Genomic DNA, 25,734 nt, shown 5'->3' with positions numbered 1-25,734 from the left:
CTCCAACAATACTGGAAAGACAGTGCCCAGATGGATCAGTTGTTAAATCTGTTGGATAGTTTTGAAGATTCTTGAGTAACCAAGCATTTTACCCATCCCCTGTTAAAAACTTGTTCTAAAATAAACACAATTTAGGTTAAGTTTTTTCCTCCAGCATCTTGTTTACATGCCCCACCTTAGATTTTGCTTTTCTTTTAGTCAGAAGATTTTACAAGTAAACCTGCTATACATTAGCACATTATCTGGTCATAGGTCTCCATGGTACAGAAAGAGCACTACTACCACATGAATGAAAAACAAAAATCTACTTATTTATCAGTTATTTTATCTTCCTTTTATATTGGTCTAAATTGTCATCTATATATATTTTGCTTTTTATGTTATGCATTTTTCATGTCATGAAAATATATAAACATAAAATCACAAATCAATAAAATACGCAGGAGTTATAGTTTGGTTTCTCTCACGTTGTTGTGTAGGGATGTGGGACTTGAAGGGGCAGCCAAAATCCTGTACCTTTGTTTTCTGAGCACAAGGTAGGTGCATCATAGCAGTGGTAGTGACCTCCAGTGGAGCAGAACATGGGTAGAGCCCTTTAGCTCTTCTGCATTTGTGGTCAGGAATTTGGAAAGGGGGGAATGCACGCTGTGTCTTTTAAAGGGAATAGCAGTTGCTGCTCATCCACGCAATCCCCAAGTGTCCATGGATACACCTGTTTGTGTAGGCAGAATGCCTCTGGCCTCTCCCACTTGAACAGGGCCTGCCCACCACTACCACCACATGCTCGTAGCCACCAATCTCACAATTTAGTTTTAGGATTACTTACGGAACAAGGCAAAAAAACCATAACCCACTGAGTTATAAAAATGCAGCAATAAAAAGGATCTCTTAAAAGTAATGCACTCATGATAATGCTCATGAAGGGAAGCATTCAGCAATGGTGTGTTACATGCATGTTATCCTCTTAGCCAGGTATGATAATAGTTATACCTTGAGGTAATATGGCTTAATGAAGCTACTAATCTGATGTTCCATTGTCTTGTAGCCAAATATATGGATCTGTGGATTACTTACCTATAAAGAAGTTGATGTTTATTTTATGACCAAACAATAATTAGTAGGAGGAAAATATTTAACTTAGGAAGGAAGACAACACTTTCGGCAGAAAGGCCGGATGGGGTCACAGTTGGATTTTGTCCTTGTGGAACACCGTATATGGCGGCTCTGATGTCAGGGCTTTAATCTCCGACACTCGTCTCACCGATGTTATCGCCACAAGGAAAGTGACATTCCATGACAGGTGGGAAAGGGAGCAGGAGCCCATTGGCTCAAAGAGTGGGCCTGTGAGCCTAGAAAGAACCAAGTTATGGTCCCATCGTGGGATAGGAGCCCAGACCAGCGGGAAGAGCCTCTTGAGGCCTCTCAGGAATCTGCATGACACGTTGTGCCAGAAATTTTGCCCCCAGCAGTTCCCGCTGGGTCGGCTGTGGAGCCCTCTGGAGTGGCGCTTTCATGGCACTTAATATATGACCCTGCTGACATCGCCCCTCCTCAGTTCCTTCTTGCTGGCTACTCCGACAGAGGGATAGGAGGGTGGGTACTGGAAAGGACATGAACAACACATTTTGAAGAACAACAGTTACAAGAAGGTGAGTAACCGTTTTTTCTTCTTCGAGTGCTTGTTCATGTCGATTCCAATCAGGTGACTCCCAAGCTCTATTCCGGAAGTGGAGTTGGAGTTAAGAAATCACTGAAGAGAGCACCACTCTGCCGAAAGTTGCATCATCTCTAGCGTGCTGTGTGATGGCACAGTGAGAGGTGAACGTATGCACCTGGGCCAGAAACGCAGCTGAAGAGGTCTGTGCCCTTGTGGAGTGAGCCTTGAGAGGCTGAGGTGGGACCTTGGCCAGCTCATAACGTGCAGATATAGGCCATGATCCAGGAAGATAATCTTTGAGATGAGACTGGGAGTCCTTTCATATGGTCTGTCACTGCCACGAACAGCTGGTTAGATCTCCTGAACTGGAGGGATTGGAGGCCCAGGTGGTGAAGGCAACCGTGGTCTTGCGTGATCAGATTGGGATAGAGTGGTACCACCACTGACAGCTCCAGAAGCGTGGTGTACCAATGCTGGCAGGGCCACACTGGGGCCAGCAGAATTACTACAGCTCTGTCTCTGTGGATTTTCAGCAGTACTCTGTGCACGAGTTGGAATGGTGGAAAGGCATACATGAGACGGTCTCCCAAGGGGAGCAGAAATGCATCCGAGATCGCACCCGGGCTGAGTTTCTGAAAGGAGCAGAACATTGGGCACCTCCTGTTGCTCTGAGTGGCAAACAGATCAACCTGGGGAAACCCCCACTTTTGGAAGATGGAATATATGACATCTGGATGGATGGCCCACTCATGATAGTGAAACGATCTGTTGAGATCCACTAATTCGTTCTGCACACCTGGGAGATAGAACGCCTCCAGGTGAATGGAGAGGGCTATGCAGAACTCCCATAGCTGAAGGGCCTCCCGACATGTGGGGGGGGGGAAGGAAGAGTGGGCTCCACCTTGCTTGTTGATGTAAAACAGGGCCATGGTGTTGTCTGTCATTACCCGCACACATTGGCCTTGGAGCCGGGATAGGAAGGTTTGGCATGCTAGCCGTACTGCTCTGAGCTCTCAGATATTGATATGCAGGAAGAGCTCATCCTGCGACCATAATTCTTGTGTCTGGAGCTCTCCCAGATGCGCCCCCCCAACCCAGAGCTGATGCATCCGTTACTAGGGACAAGGAGGGCTGGTGGCTGTTGAAGGGGACTCCCTTGCAGACTGTGCAAGGGTCAAGCCACCATTGGAGGGACTTGAGTACTTGATCTGGCACCGTGACCACAGATTCCAGGCCCTGTGCGGTATACATACATGAGCCATGCTTGAAGTGGTCTGAGCCTCAGTTTGGCATGCCATACCTCATAAGTGTAGGCTGCCATGTGACTGAGAACACTCAGGTATCCCTCACGGTAGTGGCTGGGTACTGCCTGAGGCTTTGGATAATGTCTGTCATGGTCTGAAATCGGGTCTCTGGCAGGAGCGCCCTTGCCTGCACCGAGTCCAGCACTGCATCAATGAATTCTAATCTTTGAGTCGGTGACAAGGTTGACTTGTTCACGTTGAGCAGGAGACCCAGCCTCTTGAAAGTTGCTCTGACTAGTCGGACTTGAGACTCCACCTGCTCCCTGGTGTGTCCCCTGAGTAGCCAGTCATCGAGGTAAGGATATACCTGCACCTGCCTCCTGTGGACGAAGGCTTCTACGAACAACATACACTTGGTGAATACTTTGGGGGCTGTCGACAGACCGAAGGGGAGGACCGTGAACTGATGGTGTTTGTGGCTGGCTACAAACCGTAGAAATCATCTGTGCATGGGCTGGATAAGGAGCTGCTCGTGAGAAGGGTCCCTGAAGAGGGACAGGGAAGTGGGATGGGAGGGAGGGGAGGAGCAGAATTGGAGAGAATATCCCACTTCTACCACGTGGAGAACCCAGTGGTCCAATGTTATTTGGGACCATGCATGGTAGAAGTGGTACAGATGATTTTGAAAGCAGGGTTGCGGTTCCGATATGCAGTCTGACACGTAGTCCCCAGGCACACCTTCAAAATGCCTGCTTGGAGGCCGAGGAGGTGTGTGCCTGGTTCTGTGATGACGAGGGCTGGGATGGCTTGAGCCTGCCGTTCCTACCTCGTCTTCTAGAAAAGTCTAGGGAGAGGTTGAGGTTTAAAGGATTCGAGGGCGACGATGAAGTCACTGGGGATGCATCGCCCTCGAATCCTTTAGGCCATGTAGCCTGGAGCCTGTTTGCTCCGCGAACAATCCTGTCCCATCAATGGGAAGGTCCTGCAGGGTCTGTTGGACCTGGGGTGGGGTGGGGTGGGTGGGTAGGCCCGAAGCCATGAGGTCCTCTGGCATAGCCATGAGAAGGACAAGGCACGTGCTGCCGAGTCAGCAGCGTCCAGTGAGGCCTGTAAAGAGGTCCGCTCCATTGTCTTGCCCTCCTTCATAATGGCCCCAAACTTGTCCCTTGACTCTGACGGTATTAAATTTCTTAAATTTGAGCATGGAGTTCCATGCCTTAAAATTATATCTGCTCAGGACTGCCAGTTGATTAGCAATCCTGAGCTGTAGGCCCCCGCAGTGGAGTAGACCTTTCTACCAAAAAAGGTCAAGTTTTTTAGAGTCCTTGGATTTAGGCATTGGTCCCTGCCGCCGCTGCCTTTCACGTTCATTAACTGTAGGTACCACCAAGGAGCAGGGCTGCGGGTGGGAGTACAGATACACGTAACCCTTGGAGGGAACAAAGTATTTGCATTCTACTTCTTTGGCCATCGGGGGAATGGAGGCCTGGGTCTGCCACACAGTTTTGGTGTTGTTTTGAATGGTTCTAATGAGTGGCAGCGCCACTTGGGATGGACCTTCTGGGGCCAAAGTGTCCACCATTGGGACCTCCTGTTAAACCACCTCCTCGGCTTGCAAGCCCATGTTATGCGCCACCCTGCAGAGTGGGTCCTGGTGGGCGCGACTATCTACGGGTGGTCATCCTGAGACCGAAGTTCCTGGTACTGCTCCATCTGGGGAAGAGGACAAGGATGCAGGTGGGGTAAATGGGTCATCCTGGGCCTGTTGGTCCATGGGGACCTCCTGCTCGACCTGCTGTTCCGGGTGAATGATCCCCTGTTCCACTGTAGGGGCAGGGGGTCTGTGCTGGTGAAAGTGCTGTGAGCGGAATCCCTTCAGCAATTCTGGGCATGGGGTGGCTGGCCAATGCCGTCGGCAGCTTGGGCTTGGATGCCAACGACTGGGAGCCTTGGACAAGGTACCCTGGGACTGGTGATATGCCCAGGGGATCCAAAAAGGGCATTGTGCCGGTCCTTGCAATTGGGGTGACCATGGCATTGTACCCACATCGGGCTGTCAATGAGTCAACCAGTGCCGGCTCTGTTGTGAGTACCTAGACCCTGCGTTCTGAGGACAGGGACTGGAATCTAGAGGGCCATGGCAGTGCCAATCAGAACTGGCCAGGTGAGTGATGCCACGAGGAAGGGGAGCGGTGGCGAGACCTCGATCTGTATTGAGGGGAATCGGTGACGCGATTATGATCAGGGCCGGCAGCGAGACCTCAGATGATCATAGGACCAGTGCCACAAATCGGTGACCTGGCGATGCGGGCGGGCGCATCATTGTTCACTTGCTGCGGGATGGTAGCACCCTCAGCAGTGGAGGGGGCTTGTCACGGAGACTCTGAGACCATGGTGTCGTCATGGCAATGAGGTCCCGTGCGGCCTTGAAGGTGTCTGGAGTGGACGGTAGCCCCACCTCCTCTACTATATGGATTGGGGAGTCCAACAGTCCCAGGCATAATGGTACATCTTGCATGTCTGAAGTTCCCGGAGCCAACTTCAAGGGTCTCGGGGCCAGGTGTTCCTCTCTGGGTTGTGCCCATTGGCTGGGACAGCAGGGGAGGGTCTCACAGGAGATCCGCCTCTACCCTTCTTGGCGTACTTCTTTTGCAATGCCGGAGAGCGAGACCGGTGCCAGGCAGTTCCCACAGTCTTAGGCATGGGGGTCAATGGTGCTGAGTCTCTGTGCTCGGTGTCAGGTCCTGCCGCACAGAGGCGGGCTGTGGTTTAAGAGCAGCCTCCATGAGGAGCTGTTTCAACTTGAAATCCTGCTCCTTTCTGGTCCTGGGACAAAAACCCTTGCAAATCCTGCACCTATCGGCTTGGTGAGCCTCCCCCAGACACTTTAAACAAGCATCATGGGGGTTGCCCATTGGCATGGGCTTACTGCAGGACTTGAACCCCGGGGATCGAGGCATGCCCCGAGGTCCCCAAGAGGAAAGGTCAGGGTGGAAGGGAAACCCCCCCAATCCTAACAGAACTACTACTAACTAATAAAAACTAGAACAACTACAAACTACTAACATAAACTACACTAGAAAGCTAGGGGAAGTGAGTAGAACTTGTAAGCAAGCCACTCGCGGTTCCAACAACTGTCACAGGCAGTAAGAAGGAACCGAGGAGGGGCCGGGTTAGCAGGGTCATATATCGAGCACCATGAAGGCGCCACTCCAGGGGGCTCCACAGGTGACCCAACGGGAGCTGCTGCGGGAAAAATTTCTGGCAACTGTGCACGTGGCGTGCGCACACCTGATTGGAATCGACGTGAACAAGCACTCAAAGAAGAAGCACAGTTACTGCAGGGTAACTGTTCTTTCTCATTCAAGAGATTGTCCACACAGATTCCACTCTAGGTGGCTAACAAGCAGTTATCTTGAGCCTGGAGGTGAGAAAGAAAAGGCAATTATTTATAAAAATCTACAAAGTATTCAGAAAGGTTCTAACTCTTTTGTCTATGACAAAACTCTAAACTCTTAACCAACTACTTTTCATGGAAACACTTCCTAAAGCAAGGTGCACCAAATATTCAATGGGCCTGGGCACTGAAAGCTTTCCGTCTCACAGTCACAGGCAGTAAGAAGGAACTGAGTGGCGGCTGAGCACATACCCTTGGCTTTGGTGGACGCAAGGGCATGCTGGGGTGCAGCCCCAGCAGACATGGCTTTCAAAGGAATCTGATCCCACATGCATACCTAGAGTGGAATCTGTGTGGACAACATACCTTAAAGAAGAACAAGCCATTTCAAGCAAAGATGGCAGAATGAAAGTGTGTATCAGAGTGCAAGAGATGAAGGGATCACGTGGAGAAAAGATAACAATGTAGGGAAGTAGTGGAGTATTAGGAAATGAGAGCAGAGATGTAAACTGAGGCAAGATTAATTAAGGTGAAGCCAAGGAGCTTGAATTTGATGCAGTAACATCCAGGAAATCAGTGAAAGGATTCAAGATGAGGAAAAGGAACATGGAGAAGAGATTATGGTAATCAAGGCAAGAAGCAGGTTTTGGCAGAGGAGGTACATTATTATCAGGAAGGGGCAGATTATTGTACAATTAAAGAGGATGAAGCAAAAAAGAGTTAGCAAGAGTGGAGATGGAATGAGAAGCAGTATGGTCAAGTGAACAGGATGCTGGGGTGGGAGTCAGGAGATCTAGGTTCTATTTCTAGTTTTGCCACTGACTTACTGTGTGACCAGTTTTGGAGATATTCTGAAAAAGTGCTATGCTTTTTGCTTCCACAAACAACAATCATGTGAAATTCTGTTCTAAAAATAAGATGCAGACTCATTTAATGGAATTTACATAACTTAATAACATCTGCATATCAATCAGTTAGATTGGAAAGTGATATTAACCTGCAAATAGTTGTGAACACAAAAAGGGAGGTCCGTCTGAAGTTCAGGCCCACCAAGTTAGTCAAAGAAATAACTAAGACATACAGGATGTGAGATTGGACAGAAGGGGATAGGTTGGAAGTAGACATGTACATTTGGGAAGCACCCAGCGAAGCAGCAGCTGAAACAATTGGAGGTGACGATGCTGCCAGCTGGAAACAGAGGATGGACAGTACCAAGGACAGAAACCTGAAAAACATGAACACCTGGGTGAGAGGGGAGGATGCAGAGCTACCAACGAAGGTGCTAAAGAAAAGATGAAGGAAGAGAGAAACAGAGGGCCCCACATATGGAAGCCAAGAAAGGAAAGGAGGAGAAAGTGATCAACTAAGGAGAAGGCAGCAGAGAAAGAAGACAGATAAGTGTTCCTTTTTCCTAGCAAGGAAAAGGTCTTAACAAGCTTGATCACAATAATATAGACGCAGTGAAGAGGGTGGAAGCCAGACTGGAGGAGAGCAAATAAAAAGTAGGATTAGGAAGTGTGCTATGAAATTTTTGGATCCAAAGGAAGGGGAGGAGGAAATTAGGCTAATACTTAGAAAAGCAGGTGGTTTTCAGCATAGGGCCTGCTCATAATCACACAGGAAAGAAACCAAGTATCAACAGTATTAAACAGTAACTACTCAGCATGAGTAAAGTGTTGATGTTATTCCTTACCTAATTTTGAGAAGGACTTTATGAACATGAATATATTTTCCATCCACTAGAAACTTCAAGTCTGCAGTGTCAGGATTGTCAAATTCCTTCTTCAGTGATTGGGCTACTGTTAGGTGGTCATCAGGTTCTAGGATAACAAAGGTATTTAACAGTTTTGATGAATAAATAACAATGTTCCATATCTCATGATTCCTGGCTTTAAGTCAGCATATCAATGAAAGCAATGCTGTTCATAAACACAACCTTCCACTCAAGACCAGTAACAAAACAATGTTAGAGTATGGACCTCTAGAACGGGGAGTAAAGGTTATGTCACTACAATTCCTACATGACTACCTACTCCAAACAAATACATATCTCAACCAAAAAAGAAGTCCACCTATTATCTCTCAGATAAATTTGACCCTACCAGAGGAATATTTCCTATCACTCAGAAAAATCGCAACGGTCGGAGAGGTTTAATATTACAATCAATAGTAAATATTACCAAATACTTTACTTTTTTAAAATAATATTTTATCAAAGTGTTTATTTTTCAAATTATTTACTCTGGCATATGTACCAGATACATAAAACCATATTGGGATCTGCTAAAAAATAAAAAAAATCTCTGTTTTAAATACTTCCACTATGAGATGCCATTTCACATCAAGAGTAGCAAAAAAAGTGAATGCATCCATAAGTGCAGGTGAAGTGTCCTCAATATAACAGCCTTACAGATAAACATTAACAATTCTATACAGCTATTTGGAAAAATGAGCTCGCTTCAGTGATGGTGTTTAAAGAATTGCACGTATTAAATTCTGTATGTCTATGCATGTATGCACATATACACATACTACAGTCCTCTGTGATACCTCTGTGACAAGTTTATCATATAGCCTTGACATCCGCATCTGCTATCTGTCCACAAATCCATCTCCCATGGACTAGTTCTAATACTTCAACCCCTTGAGCAGCTTCAAATAGCCATTTTCTTAAAAAAAAAAAAAAACTCCAAACAAAGCTGTCATAAAAATATTTCCTCCTCTTCCCAGGGACAGTGACAGCTTTTCTCTACATAAATGTCACAAATTTAAAGTCTGATATCTTGCAGCCTACAAGGCAAGAAGTAGGAATTTTATATTTTTGGAAATAGGAGATACCCAGTTTCCCCAATGGGACCTAAAGACTTACTATTAGCTCTGGAGTCACAGGATTTGATATTATGACATTATTAGGACATTTTAATATCTAGAAGTATTTTAGGTTATTTTTAAAGGATTTTATTGCTACCTTTGGGTTTATACAATTGGACTCAAGGTAACTAAGGCACCTGGATTTACAGGTAGAAAAATAAATAAAAAATTCCCAATGTTTTAAAAATAAAAAACATTTCTAAAATAGTTTTTCTGTAATGTGGCAGATACACAATATGATAGTGTGGTTAAAAGTTTTACTGCTCTCATTTAGGATGGCCTGCATAGTTCACTCCAGTCTCTACTACTTGTGAGCAAATATAGTCACTTAAAACTCATACGAATAAAAGCTTTACACTTCCTCACCTTTTCCTATAATATATGCCAGTAATATATGAGAAAATACAGTGTGTATTTTCTTTGCAAGATTTAAATAAATAATTGCTCAACTTTTTATAGCTGATATCTGCATATGTTTATTTTTAAAAAGAACTGACAAGTTGAAAGTAGATGTTTATTGGTAAAGAAAAACTCAAATGGTTTTAGAAGACTGAGTTTGAAATTCATATAACTTAGCACATTAAGTAGAATTATCACAACATTTAAAAATACGACATACTTTGCCTGCTTTGCTGTTTCCTCCTCAACTTAGTGAATAGGACAAAACACACCTTCACTGTTGTCTGATGTAACAAGTACATCCCCTTGGAAGGGTTGATGTTCAACTGACATGTTGTTATAGATCAAAACAATGCTGCAGCATTTTGTTGCGGAAGCCAAAAACAACAGAGTTACTTGCAAATATAAATGTGTGTCATTAAAATATTACCAGCTGACCTCTATAGAACTGGTCAGCCAGAGGACACAAAGGTAGGGCTAAGTTATGAAGCATTTCAAAGATAAAGACAAGAATCTTGTATTTGATGCACAGATGAAGAGGGAGTCAGTGGAGGGACACAAAGAGGATGATGACATGATCAGAAAAATGAACCAAGAAAATTATTTTAGCAGCAGCATTTTGAAAAAGAGTTGAAGGGAGCAAGTTTGCAGTATTCAAAGCCAGAAAAGAGGAGGCTGCAATAGTCAAGATGTGAAATGATGAGGACTGGGACAAGAGTTTAGTTGCGTGAGCAGAGGAAAGGCCATGAAATGTCATGAAAGAAAAAGCAGCAAGCTTTAGAAATAATCTGAATATGTGGGTCTAGATGAAAGGGCTAAGTCAAAGTTCACACTCAAGGTACATGCCTGAGTGAGAAGGACTGTAGTGTTGTACACAATGATGGCAAAAGTGTGGATACAAGAGAGATTGGAAAAATTAACAACTCAGTTTTGGACATGTTTCATTTATGAGGATGACTGAACATCCAAAAAGATGTCAGAAAGAAAGGCTACGGAGATAATTCATCAGTAGAACTGTAGATTTGCATGTCATCACACAAAGATGGTAGTTAAAACCATGCTTGCAGTTAAGAGCAGATAGAGGAAGAAGAGGAAAAGACTAAGGATGGAGCTTTTAGGGTCACCCAGAGATAGAGCGGGGGGCGGGGGTAGGAGAATGACCCATCAAATGAGACTCTGAAAGAGTAATCAGAGAGATAAGAGGAGAACTATGAGAGGACAGAACCACAAAAGACAACAGAGGACAAAATTTCAAGACATAGGTAGCAGTTGATGGTGTCAAAAGCCAAAGAGAGGTCAAGGAAGATAAAGGGCTGGTCTACACTAATGCTGTAAGTAGTTCTAAGTCATGCTACTTCAGTTGCATAACTTACATAACTGAAGTTGATGTAACTTAGGTTGACTTACAGCGGCGTCTACACAGGAGATGCTCTCCCACCAACTTACCTTCTGCCTCTTGGGGAGGTGGAGTACAGACGTCGATGGGAGAGCGCTCTGCCATTGACTTAGCTTGTCTTCACCAGACCCGCTAAATCGACACCACTGCATCACTCGCAGCAGTGCCGATTTAGCCGGAAGTGTAGACAAGCCCAAAGACAGAATACAATCCATGAGATTTGACTAGAAAGAGGTCATGAGAGACTTTAGTGAGAGCACGTATCAGAGTGGTACCCGTGTTAGTCTGGATCTGTAAAAGCGGCAAAGAGGCCTGTGGCACCTTATAGACTAACAGATGTATTGGAGCATAAACTTTCTTGGGTGAATACCCACTTTGTCAGGTGCATGTAGATTAACTATAGCAGTGGAAAAACCCTTTCCATCACTGTAGTGAGTGTCTACACTACAGCAATACAGTGGCACAGCTGCAGTGCCATAGCTGTGCTGCTGTAGCATCTGTAGTGTAGACAAGAACTTAGTTGTATGGAGTCCACAGGATGCCCAGGAGTCATTGATTTAAGTATACTTAATGGTTTCATAATACGTCCACAATGGGTTTGACCTCAGAGAAAGTGTTCTAAATAGGTCTTAATTTATTTGCTGGGAATATCAGTGCACTTGATTGCTCTTAAGCATGCAAGAAGGTAGGAACCACAGAATGAATCCTTTGCCCTGTGATTTTTGTGTTTGTAAATTATGAACAAATATTAACTCTGACTGCATCATACTTAAGGGTACATCCTCTCAGCACTGGGATGTGGCCTTAGACAGAATAAATATGTTACAGAAAGATGCATCTAATTCCTACTAGCAGAGCTGATCAAGCACAGACTTTGGTGTATAACCTTTGTCTTACAGCCTGTATCATAAAGGGGGTAACCTTAGGTGTTCATTAGAGCTTTTAGGTTGCCTAAACAATGAATTTAGAGAGGCCAGATGGGTGAGGTAACGTCTTTTGTTAGACCAACCTCTGTTGGTGAGAGAGACAAGCTTTCAAACCACACAGGGCTCTTCTTCAGGTCTGGTAAAGGTACTCTGAGCATCACAGCTAAATGCAAGATGAAACAGATTGTTTAGCATAAGTAGTTAGCACATATTTGACATGGATCAGGGAAAGCACTTACTGACAGTGAAAATACCTTATTTTTGAATTGAGAACTTTACACATTTTAGTATATTTGTATGCATTTCTTCCTTTTTTCAAAAGTGTAACTGTGTAGTATTTTAGTCTGCAGATCTATAGAAGATACTTGTCTTTACACAATCACAATTCAGAGGAAAACAAACTCTCCCTAATGTGCTAGCTTTAAATTTTTATGCCCTCTACCTTGAATTATCAAGGCCAAGTTTAGATAAAATTTAGATAAAAAAATTATACTTGGTGCAGTTTCACGTGAGGAGTGACAAACATGGAGGCCAACATATGGCCCAGAAGTTGTAAGCAGGTCCTTGCTGTTATCTGCAGGCTTCACTGTATTGTAGAGATTAGACTGGACATAGTATGGAATCTCTCCATGGGCAGGTAGGCTCTGGCGGTTAGTCCACAAAACTCTGATGAAGTCTATCCTCTTTTTTACAGTGCAAATATTTGTAATCAAAAATAATAATATAAAGTGAGCACTGTACACTTTGTATTCTGTGTTGTAATATATTTGAAAATGTAGAAAAACATCCAAAATATTTATAATAAAATTAAATTGGTATTCTATTATTAACAGTGAGATTAAAACTGCAATTAACCACAGCTATTTTTTTAAATCTCGTAATTGTAATTTTTTTTAATCGTTTGACAACCCTATAAATAATAGCTTGGCATACTACTGTGCTGGGGTAACAAATTGTTTATTTCCCCCACCCCCAGGGCCCTTGTATATGTCCCTGCAAAAATACATCTGTATAACTAACTGCTTAAAAAGTACTTGTTTAATGATTTTTCTTTGATTGACATATTGTTGAGGTAACTGTAGCAGTTACTAACATAAAAAGGGGTAGATAGGTCTAAGGAATTTGGATTTGACTTTCTGGACATCTCTTGGAACTCCTGGCAACAGATGGATAGCTGGCCACTGGAAATTTGTCGTTTGACCACTCGAGACCCCTCCAGACCACAGGTAACTAATGTTTGGGGGTGCTCTATAACCTCTTGTGTTTGTATGTGCTTGAGATTAAATAAAGCAGAGACTCTGAGTAAAGGTCTTGTAGCGAGAGTGCTAGAGACTAATCAAGTGCTAGCTTTAAGTGAAAGCACTTGGTTTTGATTTTTTTGTGTCAGCCATATAGCAGACAGAAGCACTGCGTCTCCCTTGGTTTATCCTGATACCACCTCGCAGAGAGTAAAGTTACCAAGAGGTTTGGGTTTAGGGAACCCCACGTAACAGATACAGTCCATCAGAAATCCTTACTGAGGCTAAAAATTAAGAGACAGTTACATGGAGGATAAATAAACTGCAACTGTTGGTAAATAAATTGGCTATTGATGGTCAAATATGCTAATATCCCAGAATCAACTGGGCACAAATGATTCAGAGCAAAGAATTTGTTTATCTCCTATTACGGAAGCCCATATGAAAACCTTCAAGGCTGATTCACTGTAGGGATAATGGGCTAAAAGCTTTCCTTGGGGGGGGGCGTGGAGGAACCTTTAGGGGGGCATGGCAGGCCCAGGCCAGGCAGGAAGGGAGCACCACCTAGCTTTGTCCTGCCCCCAGCTCTGCTCCCGGCCTCACCTCTCCCCCCAGCTGTGGCCTCAGCCTCAACCCCCTTACCTCTGTCCACGTCCCCCTCACCCCGTGGAGCTGTGCCCTGCTCCCAGCTCTTGGAAGGTGAGGGGCGCAGACAGGGTAAGGGGGGGGCATGAACCTCCAAAGCTGGAGGCCACTGCACTAAGGGGATGCAGATACTGTGGACAAGAGGGGCATGCACGTTCAGTTTACCCCTAGAGTAACAGAGACAAGGGGAATTACTGGCAGGTGCTGAGTACTGAGACACTGAGGTGGTCTGGGTTACACAGGACTTCTGCATTCAGATTCCAGAGACTCCAGTGGTAGTTTAAAAGACTGATAAAACACAGCCTGGGGCCAAGAAGAGTGAAGTCACAGGGCCAGGGTGTTTGAAGTGTGGGGAGCTGGGGAACATAAAGAGGCATTGCCTGGGAAGGTCTTTGAACTGTAAGTAGAGGAAACCACATCATGGGAGTGTGAGAGGGGGAAAACAGCAGACCTGGAGTATAGTAACCAGGACTGGAGCAGGACACAGAGTTCATCCTCCCCTCCATTTACCAGGGATTTGGTGATCTCTCCTTTAGCCATGGGGCAGGAGAGCTTCAAAAGTGTGAAGTGCAGGAGGCAGCAGCCAAAAAAAATCTCATGTAGAAAAAGAGCCCAACACTTGGGGGGAAAGGAAGCAAGGATCCCAGGGAATATGTGGGACAAGAATATTATTAAGGAGATTGTGGAGCAGATATTCAGTTTGCAGTTTGGAACCGCAACAGCAGCTAGCCAGGCTATAGGAGCAGCAACAGGACCTGTTACAAATCCTGCAGGAAAGAATTGGCAACACTTTCAGGTACTGAGCAGATAAGAGGGAGCTAGTGGGCTAGAGGCCTAAGGCTGAGGAGATGTTATGGTTCTGTACAGATGGGATATTTAAGACAGTGCGCCCTTGGGTAACTGGGGGAAAAGACAGAGTTGCTGGGGCTAATTGCAGGAAGAGCCACAGAAACCCCTCCAGGGAAAGGATGGAAAAGGCTTAATTGATTTTGTTGTGGAGAGGTTGGCCATGTAGCCGGGCGGTTACCCCGCTCCAGCCCTGAAAGGGTTAAAAGCCAGCCCTTGGAGAGGGCTAGGGCTGGGAGCCAATCAGAAAAGGCTGAGAGGCAGACAACCAGGGCCAGGCTCGGCCCTATAAAAGGCTGCAGGGCCAGAAAGCAGTCAGTTTTTCTCCAACCTTGGAGAGAGATGGACCTGGCTGCCTGAAAGAGGAAAAGGGTACCTTGGACAGCGCAGTGCTGGGGAAGGGCAGGGGGAGCTCCAGCCTGGAAAATCCCCAGGCCGAGGCCTTGCTGTCAGGGCCCGAGGAGGTACTAGGGCTGTGGGGAGGCAGCCAGGGGAGGAAGAGGCAACAGGTCCAACCCCCTGGCTGATGATGAGTGACTATTTCAGACTGCAGTTTGCCCCTGAGGGAAGGGGCTAGATGAAGACTGGCAGTGGGTCACTGAGGTGAGGTGGGATTAGAGGTAGGGTTCCTTGGAGAGGGGAGGACCCCAAGTGTGGGAGTACTGCTTCAGGCAATACCCAAGAGAAGGAGCACCACGGGCAGGGAGGGATGTGGAGCCTGAAGTATAATGGTGGAGATTGATAATGAAAGACAAGCAGTGACTACAGGAGAGACACTGGCCAGCAGGAGGTGCTCTGAGGCTGGAATGAGCTAATTCCCGACTAACCAGCAGGAGGTGCCGCGGAGGTGAGTGCTCAACCTCTTACAGGCCATATAAAAAGATTTTTCCCTTTGATGAGGTGGACACACTGCAGGAAGAAATGCAGGAGCCCCAAGAAAGGGAAGGAGAAGAAGAGGGTGTCTGACAGCACTAATGCATAGGAGGTACATGCACCAGAGCTGGCACTAGAGACAGTGAATGAAATAATTGTGATCACAGACACAAATCTTACTGAGGTGTCAGTGCACACTGATGTCCCCACAGGGGCCACAAGGAAAACCAGGTGAAGACTGTGAAATCTTTCTAGGCAGAGAGGCCTGAGAGAGAGACCCTGATCAACCAGGGCAGAGACTGGTACATGCATTCCAAGCAGACAGACCTGGGTGGGAGACACTGAGAAACCAGGGCAGAGCCCACTACAAGCTCTACATGTCAAGAGACCTTGAGAAACCAGGGCACAGTCTGCTACAAGCTCTCCAGGCAGAAAGCGAAGACTCTGAAAGATCAGGACAGAGATTGCTACAAGCTCCCCAAGTATAGAGGCTGGGAGACAGACTCTGAGGAACCAGGGCAGAGACTGATAAAAGTTCTCAAGAGAGGCCTGGGAGAAGAACCTGACTACAAAGGCCAGAGATTGTGAAATGCTCTTTAGGCAGAGGCCTGGGGGGAGAAGACCCTGAATAAGCAGGGCAAATACTGTTATAGGAGGGACATTACCCTCAATAGGACCACCACCTCAAATACTTTCTGTGAGGGAAGGTATGTGATGGTGTATAGCAGGCCCTTCATAGCCCCTGCTGGAGGCCCTTCAATCCTACTACACCTTGCCCCAGGAAGGAGCTGCAGAGGTGGGCCCTCCAGGTCTGCCTACAAAGGCTGCTTTTGTGCCCAGTGGGCTCAGATAAAAGGAGCTGCAGAGCCTGAGCAGATCAGTTGCTGGCTGGAACCAGAGGGACAAAGAAGGATACTCTGATCTTAATGCACTGTAGCACTAGAAGTTAACCTACACTGACTAGCCCATCTAAAGAATAATAGTTTTGTTGCCATCTTTGGAATGCGGACCATTATACCTACTAACTGAACTAAGCAAGAATGTTAAATACACAGGCTCTGGATCAGCTGCATCCTTGGAGCACTTTAGTTATTCCTAATAAACTGGAAGAGTATTTTAATTTAGTCAAAGGAAATAGGGTCTCTAATTGTGTTTCTTTCTAACACTATTCCAGTATAAATGTAGATCTGGTATTCAGTGGGGACCGTAACACTTCAGTGAATTTTACATCTAAGCTTTAAAACCTAACCAAAGCAACATGTACTTAATCATCTGTTCAATGTTTTTCACAAAGGAACAGTTTCTCATAGACGTAAACCCTAAACATGGTAGAGATTTATTTTATATGGAATTTACAATTAAAATACTTACACATTTATGAGCTGTACCCATTGCCTAAGATTTTTAGTGTATTAACATAATTAAAATAAAATTTAAATTAATATAAAGCAAATACTAACAGTATCTAAACCAAGCCAGAGAATGCATTCAGTTTCTAAAAAGGCTACCCTATGGACCACAGCCACATTCCTCAATCCTATCAATATAACACCCTTTTACAACAGACCTTCTCAGGCAAAATTCTGAGCTAACAGAGGAGGCCTTACGCTATGTTCTAAAGTACAAATGCTGGGTCTAGTAAAGCAAATTCTAGAGTAGAGGACTCACCACTGAATTTGCCAGTCCCTCAAAGCTTAAAAGTAGGTCCTATTAACACAACTGCTTTGTCTCAAATAGTAAAAAGATACTCAGGAACTGGGTGCGTACTACTAAACAGTTTTGGACCAAAGCGCATGATACCCAGAAGCAAATAGAAAACCAGTACAGAACTCAGGTTTCAGAGTAACAGCCGTGTTAGTCTGTATTCGCAAAAAGAAAAGAAGTACTTGTGGCACCTTAGAGACTAACCAATTTAAAATTGGTTAGTCTCTAAGATGCCACAAGTACTCCTTTTCTTTTTTCAGTACAGAACTGGAATTCAAAAGTAATGTGCTCAATATAGCTCAGAACACTAAGTAAATGGGTTGCTATGTTCTTCACTTGCTGAGACCTGATTTATGCTACAAAGATAGCTTGGTGTAAGACACCTTGAGTTGACCTGTTTGTGTATGTGTCTACACTCAAATTTGTCTCATGCCAACACAGGCGCCTCATTACAGCAATGCACTAAAACCACCTCCCCAAACAGTGAGCCCCATGGTCAATCTTCTGAGGCTGACGCAGTGCAAGTATAGACAATGAATGACCTGCATCAACTCTAACAGTCCTCCAGCAGCTGTCTCACAATGCCCCATTTCTTGCAACAGTGACACTCTGGTCACAATTGTAAACTCCACTGCTCAGAGGTCACAGAGGCTGGAAGCTTTTCCTCCCCATGTGTATTTTTAAATGCCTTTTCCTGATTGTCTAGCTTTGTGAGCACACCTAGCAGATATTCCTTGTTGTGTGCAACTGCCCAGCCAACCACGCCAGCTCCATGCACGAGACACACCTCTGCCTGGAGCAGACAAGAGGTACTAGATCTCCTGAGCCTGTGGGGAGAAGAGGCAGTGCAAGTACAGCTATTACACTGCCATGGAAATGTGGAGATCTATGAGCAGATTACACAGGGGGTGCAGGAAAAGGCGTATGACAGAGATCAGAAGCAGTACTGCGGGAAAGCCGGCAAACCACAAGACCAGGTGCGTCAACAATCTATCTAGTGCTGCACCCAGACCTACCACTTTCACAATGAGCTGCGTGCTATACTTGGCAGAGACCCCACCAGCAACCCCTAAACCACTGTCGATACCTCGGAGGAGTCCAAGACAGAAACCCCTGTTATGAACAGCAAGGAGGAAGAGGAGGAGAGAGAGATGCAGAGGTAGGATCCAGCCATACCACAAATCAGGACCTGTTTGAGTCTCTACAACAACCTAGTCAGTCCTGCCAGCCAAGCACAGATGAACCCAGTGAAGGGGAAGAGAGCTCAGGTAAGTGCATGCATGTATTTTCCCTTACAACATTTAAATTTAAAGATGGCACCCATCCCCAGGTTAACATGACACAGGTATAGACTTTTTACTGTTTTACTCATATGAGAAGAGGTAGCAGTGTAACAAACAGAGGTACATCTGGTGTTTGCTCATTCCCCTATTGGTTTAGGTGGTAGAGGAGGGGCATGAAGAGCAGTTTGTTCCTTGCATCCTTCTGAGAGACTTTTGATGAAACTTTCATGGAGATACTCTGCAATCCTTTCCCAAAGATTTCTAGAGATGGCTGCCTTATTTCTTCCTCCACAGTAGGACACTTTCCCACATCACTCCATGATGAGTTCGACAGGTACCATTGCAGTAAACAGGTTAGGGGCATATAGGCCCAGGCAGCTTTGGGATGCTAGTAACAGCTGAGCTCTCTGTGCCTTGTTACCCGCAGAAGTGAGATATCAGCTAAAATCACAACCACCTGTAGAAAACAGTGCCAATATTCAATACCACTGCCCTATACTCATACCCATGGAATACAGACTGAAATTTTACTGTTTCAACCACAATGGACATCATTTGTGTACTGAAATGGACAGAAATAGTGGTGTCTTTCCAGTTTTAAAGCTCTGTTACATTTATAGTGTATTGCCTGTTGTTTTTTGTACATGGTTTATCTGCACTGTTTTTTGCCATTCCATACCTTTCTGTTTTTTGGAAATAAAATTATTTTATTAATTCACAACTCATAGTGCAAAATGCACAGCACTACTCAAAGAATCCCATATTTGTAAATGTAGAGCACCACACAACTCATAGATTCAAGAAAACACCGTCACAGCTATAAATGTACTGCAAGCATCACACAATTCTTACCAGCACCCAAAGCTTCAGACCCAGACAACAGACCAGCACAGAACACTATAGTGGCTGACTGTTAAAGTCTTCTTTCAAAGCCACCCTCAACTGAATCGCTCCATGCTGAGCTCGTCATAGCCCTTGTGTCTGGTTGTTGAAAGTCAGCAGACAACTGCTCTACCTCTGCCTTCCACCCTGGCAGCAGCTCTTCCCCCTTAACCTCACAGACATTGTGCAGGACATAACAGGCAGCTATAACCATTGGGATATTTTTCACACGGACATCTAATCTAGTGAGTGAACACTGCCAGCATCCCTTCAATCTACCAAAAGCACATTCAACAGTCATTCTGCACCTGCTTAGACAGTAATTCAATCCTTCCTTGGAGCTGTCCAGGTAGCCAGTATACATTTTATGAGCCAAAGGAGCAAGTCTGGGTCCTCCAGGATTACTAATGGCATTTCAATATTGCCAGTCAGGAAAGAACATCCCTGTTTGCAGCTTTCTGAACAGTCCTGTGTTCTTAAAGATGCAAGCATCATGCACCTTCCCTGGCCAGCCCACACTGAGATCAGTGAAGTGTCTTTGGTGATCCGCTAACCCTTGCATAATCATAGAGAAGTGCCCTTTCTGTTGATGTACTCTGTGGCAAGGTGGACTGCCAAATAAGAATATGTATGCAGTCTATCACCCCACTTTAGTGCAGGAAGCCCATTGCTGGAAATCCTTCCATTATGTCCCTCAAATTCCCAAGAGCTACAGTCCTGTGTAGCAGAAACAATTAATGGACCTACACACTTGCATGACAATGGCCCCCACTGTGAATTTTCCAACTTCAAAACGATTTCCCACTAACTAGTAGCAATCCTGCAGGTCTGAAAATACAGAAGAATCATGTGTCCTGTATTTGCAATGTTCATGAGAATGGTGTCGAGCTCTGTGCTTCTGTTAGAAGTGGTGGACACCAAAAAGTGCAGTGCAGGTTTGTGGAATTTTTTTTTAAAAGTATGAAGATTATGGGATATGGATGACATTATAGGATGGAGAAAGTTGCATTGTGGGAACTTGACCCCTAGCTCACAGAGATTCCTGCACGATTCATTTCTACCTCACAACACATTGCCAAAAATTTCCCAAAAGGCATTGCACTGGACAGCAGCTCATGGCACGCTGGGATACCTACCTATAGAGCATTGCATTTTGCATTGACACAAGCACTCCTGGTGAAAATGTGCATCACGAACACAAGCAGCCAAATATGCACATGCATGAGTAATATATAAGGCTATGTTTTAGTTACGGGCATTTTTAGTAAAAGTCATGGACAGATCACGGGTAGTAAACAAAAATTCACGCCCTGTGACCTGTTCGTGACTTGTACTATATGCCCCTGACTAAGCCTTTGTTACTTGGGGGGGGGAAGAGGGCAGCCCAGGGGCGCTCTGGGGGCAGGCAGCCTAGGACCCGCGCTGGTGCTGAGGGTGGGCGGGCGGCAGCACATGGCCTGGGACTCCTGCTGATGCTGAGGAGGGGTTGGCAGTCTCCCTACCTGGCTCTGTGTGGCACCGTGGAAGTGACTACATGTCCCTTGGCTCCTAGGCGGAGGGACAGCCAGGAGGCTCCGTGCACTGCCTCTGCCCCGAGCGCCGACTCCACAGCTCCCACTGGCCGGGAACCACAGCCAATGGGAGCTGCAGGGGTGACGCCTACAGGCGGAGGCAGTGCACAGAACTGCTTGGCTGTGCCTCTGCCTAGGAGCAGACCGAGGGACATGTAGCCACTTCTGGGGAGCCCCCCGCCCAAGGTAAGTGCCGCCTGGAGCCCTCACCCTCACCCCCTCCCGCGCCCCAACCCCCTGCCCCTGTTGCCCTGGATTTGAGGGGTGTATACCCCAGAACGTGATCAAGTTAATTGCAGCCATATTATGTGCATTCAGCCACCCTGAATTAATGAAACAGAATACCACATAGTTAAGGATTAATTTGGAAACAGGCTTTTAGAAGCAAGGTTATATCTAGCTGGCAGTTTCTGCTAATCAGAATGGGAGGAGGGGATAAACAAGTAAAGAATTGAGACTAAAAACCTTGGTGGTTGGAATACCTTGAGTCTAAACCTCTCTGATATTAAAAGTTTATTGAAAGTTAGAAAAGTGATGATCCAGGAGGTGTCATTATGATCTATATGTTTTGTAGAAGTTAGTCATAAAAGGTTAGCTAATAGAGTGTACTTTGGAGCAGCCCTCTGAAGACATCTTGAGAGACCTTTTCCCCCGGTGGGTGAACAACTGGCCATTGCGAACCGCCTGTTAGTTACTCAATAGTGATCCAGATGTTAGGTAAATATCTGGGATGTTCTAAACCTATTGCTTATGTTTGTGTGTGCTTAAATCTAAAAAACTGCATTTTTAGATAGAACACGCTTATTCTCCCTATGTCCACCACAAAAGGAATAAAAAGGTTCCCCGGTTCTCCAAATCCAAACCACTCAGCAGCTCTACTTGTCTTGCCTAAGCCACCATGCACTACATAACTGAAGTCGACGTAACCTACATTGACTTACTGCAGTGTCTGCACCATGCTATGTTGACAGAAGCTCTCTCGTTGACATAGCTTCTGCCTCTCGTTGCGGTGGTTTACAGAAGTCAACAGGAGAGCGCTCTCCCATCGACTTGGCATGTCTTAACCAGACTCGCTAAACTGACACCGCTGCATCCATCACAGCAGTGCTGATTTAGCCCATAGTGAAGACAAGCCCTCAGACACTATGGAGAACAGAGCTATGAGAAGGGACCTCCAGAACAGGATACCTATACACAGGGCCGGCTCTAGGATTTTTGCCGCCCCAAGAAAAAAATGTTTGCCCATCCTGCTTTTTTTTGGTGCCCCCCCGGCTCCGCCCCAACTCCGCCCCATCCCAACCCCTTCCCCAAATCCCCAGCCCCGCCTCCTCCCCCAGGCGTGCTGCATTTCTCCCCACCCCACTGCTTCCTGCGGCTCCCCCCACATAACCGCCCGCCCTAACTCACCTCCGCTCTACCTGCTCCCCTGAACATGCCGCTGCTCTGCTTCTCCCCCATCCCTCTCAGGCGAGGGAGAGGCAGCGCATTCAGGGGAGCAGGCAGAGAGGAGGTGAGCGAGGGTGGGGGGGGAATAGAGGAACTGCTCCCTGCCCCAGCTCACCTCCTCTCCACCACCGCCGCCTACCCTGAGCGCGCCGCCGCTCGGCTTCTCCTCCCTCCCTCCCAGTCTTGCCGCATAGAAGCGGCTGCGCATTCAGGGGAACAGGCGGAGGCGGAGCAGAGGCGAGCTGGGGTGGCGAGGACACATTTCTAGGGGCGGCATGGCCGGCGCCGGAATGCCGCCCCTAGAAATGTGTCACCCCAAGCACCTGATTATTTTGCTGGTGCCTAGAGCCAGCCCTGCCTGTACAATCACTCCCAATCAAAACAAAGGAGACCATCTTGTATATTGCCACAGAAAAATGTCACCCCATAAAACGCAACTGACTGCCTATGATTTAGCACCTACAATCTGTCAGAAAGTCTCAGCATTTTTTACAGTTCCATAGTTCCAGTCATTAAAATTAACAAATACTGTAGGTTGTATTTTCCAGTTTAAATTTTTAAAATTAACTAAAGTGTATTTTTCAAATGCGTTTATCCTTTCTTATGCACCAAATTAAAAAAAAAAAAAAGATTAGGATGCAACAACAACAAAAAACACGGTAAGCTCACCTACTGATAGGAGACGCCATGTCACAGCAGGAGTAGCAAAACAAGCAAACACATCATCTGTGCAGGCAAAGTGCGTAAGATGTGGAAGAATCACAGACTGGCCACGGCACTGACCCCACATATACACATGGCCACCCTGGGTTTTAGCAGCAGAAGTGTGAGCAGAATGGCAGGCTGCAATTTCTATAACTCTAAATTCACAAGCAAACAAAAACACTGGCATAAGGACAAAGTGCAGTGAAAAAGCTTACTACCACATACCTACTTTTGTAGGCTTGCATGCATTTCAAGTTTTATGGGAATATATTCCTCCCCCCACCACTCCCCTCATAAATAACAAAATGTTTCCATAGCATGCAAGACAACTGAAAATAAGGTTGTTTGCTATTTGTACATATACAGCATCTAGTTACTCCTCTCAATTTTAACCCTGAAAACAGCAAATCACATTTATCATAGAATATTTTACTATTTAATTAATACCACATCAAAGTGCAACCATTACAATATTACACCTATTCTTGGCGTTACTTCTAACTAATATGCATGCACATGTACTAACTAAATTATTCTGTAGGCCATCTTTTAGAACATTTTCCAAGTGAAAGACCTAGACCCAAGGAAAGTACTAATTAAAGAACATTACCCCCCTCACTTTAGCTATATTAAGATGCTTCACTAACCCTAGAGGTTGATTTTAGGTTTTCAAAACTCCCTCACATTCAATGTTACACAACCCACTGTTTTGCAGTCTGAAGTATAACTTGTCTGATTAGTGGTGAAGTTGTATATATATATATTTAAGACAAAATCTTGCAGCCCTTAGTGTGAGGTAACACTCCCATTGTCATAAGGAACACAGAATTTGGCCAACAACTGATGAAGGCAATATATAACATTTTTTTTAAAAGGTACTAAACATATTTGGACTGCGGCACAAATATTTTAAGCAAAAAATAAATACTGATGTTTGAAAAAAGCAACAAATTAAGAGGAAATAACACCACACAATATCATATAGCAGTGACCTCTTCCTTCTAGCAGGTGGAGACAGAAACAATTGTAAGAGTAGCATTACACATTTTTGAAGTCTTTCACATTTTTGAAGTCTTTCACAGCAGGAAAACCAAAATGGTTTATTCAACAAGACCCTAATATACTCTAGTAAGGAACACATTCACATTTCCACTGATAGAAACACAAAGTATTGCATTATCCATAGAAATTATTCTATTACTGATTATCAGAAACTAAGATTAAGAAATTTGTAAAAGCTAAATTTTCAGGCAGAAATATAATTTTATTCCCTCCAGCCTTTCCCTTACTAATCTAGGACTACAAAACATAGAAGGGGTATTTAATGCAATAGCTACAGGCAAATTGTAAATATCCACTCTTCTGACTTTTTCCACATTTTTTTTGTTTGATCAATCTTAATGGTAAACTATTATTAACATAGGAAATAAATTGTAAAAAAATAAGAAGCCTTGTTTTTGGTTGACTCAGTATAGAGAAGTGGCAGCACAGCACCAATGACAGCATACAATTAAAACTCATAAAATACTCTGAGAAGTAGGATGCAGCTGAAGGAGAAAGAGAGGCAGGAAACAGCCAGCCCCAGAATTTGTAGTCTCCCTTTCACATCTATTTATCATGGCAATGCATATGTTTCCAGCTAGGTCAAATTTTAACTTACAAATATAAATGTCAGCCAACATTAGAATCTATTCAGGTTTAGGTCTGTGAAATAACCATAGTTAGCAATTACAAGTGATTTCTACTAAAAAAGTCACTGTGATTTTGCGCAGCACTTCCGTGATTATTTTGATTAATGCCTGATTATTATAGTGTAAATATTACCTGTCCTTATCAACAATAACTGGTGCAGGGTAAGACTGGTTACTTTTATTGCCAGTGCCTAACTGACCATATGAATTGGCTCCCCATGCATACAGCTGACCTTCATCTGTTAGCACTAATGTATGTGCATAGCCACAGGCAACCTGCAATGAATAATAAAAAAAATCTCATCTTACTTACCAGCAAATTAATTCAGACAAATAAATATATTTTCATATTGTTGATTCTATATCTAAGAAGATAAACACATAGGTAGGGCCCTACCAAATTCACGGTCCATTTTGGTCAATTTCACGGTCATAGGATTTTAAAAATTGTAAATTTCATGATTTCAGCTATTTAAATCTGAAATTTCATGGTGTTGTAATTGTAGGGGTCCTGACCCAGAAAGGAGTTGTGTTTGTGTGGGAGGGGCTGTGGCAAGATTATTGTAGGGAAGGTTGCTGTCCTGCTACTCTTACTTGTGCACTGCTGTTGGCGGCGGCATTGCCTTCAGAGCTGGGCAGCTGGAGAGTGGCGGCTGCTGGCCGGGAGCCTAGCTCTGAAGGCAGAGCCACCACCAGCAGCAGCATAGAAGTAAGGATGTCATGGTATGGTATGGCCACTCTTTACTTCTGCGCTGCTGCCTGCAGAGCTGGGCCCTCAGTCAGCAGCTCGCACTCTCCAACCGCGCAGCTCTGAAGGCAGCACAGAAGTAAGGGTGGTAATACTGTGACCTCCCTAAAAGTACTTTGCAACTCCCCTGCAATTCCCTTTTGGGTCAGGACCCCCAATATGAGAAACACTGGTCTCCCTGTGAAATCTGTATAATATAGGGTAAAAGCACA

The 25,734-nt window shown here is 45.0% G+C and overlaps 1 protein-coding gene across 9 annotated transcripts in view; it reads right to left on the bottom strand.

Moving 5' to 3' along the window:
- Positions 1-25,734, bottom strand: part of RCBTB2 (RCC1 and BTB domain containing protein 2) — an 84,302-nt gene that overhangs the window by 22,334 nt on the left and 36,234 nt on the right. For all 9 annotated transcript variants that reach the window (XM_084610930.1, XM_084610931.1, XM_084610933.1 and 6 more), the window contains 3 exons: positions 24,908-25,050; positions 23,048-23,238; positions 7,992-8,118 (listed from right to left, as the gene is read on the bottom strand). In XM_084610930.1, the coding sequence (XP_084467056.1) occupies positions 7,992-8,118; positions 23,048-23,238; positions 24,908-25,050 (461 nt within the window). The remainder of the gene's footprint in view (positions 1-7,991; positions 8,119-23,047; positions 23,239-24,907; positions 25,051-25,734) is intronic.

This window comes from Lepidochelys olivacea (genome assembly GCF_965140295.1).
Source record: "Lepidochelys olivacea isolate rLepOli2 genome assembly, chromosome: 1".
NCBI lineage: Eukaryota > Metazoa > Chordata > Testudines > Cheloniidae > Lepidochelys > Lepidochelys olivacea.
The sequence above is the reverse complement of the archived record's forward strand: the minus strand, read 5'-3'. Positions and strand labels throughout refer to the sequence as shown.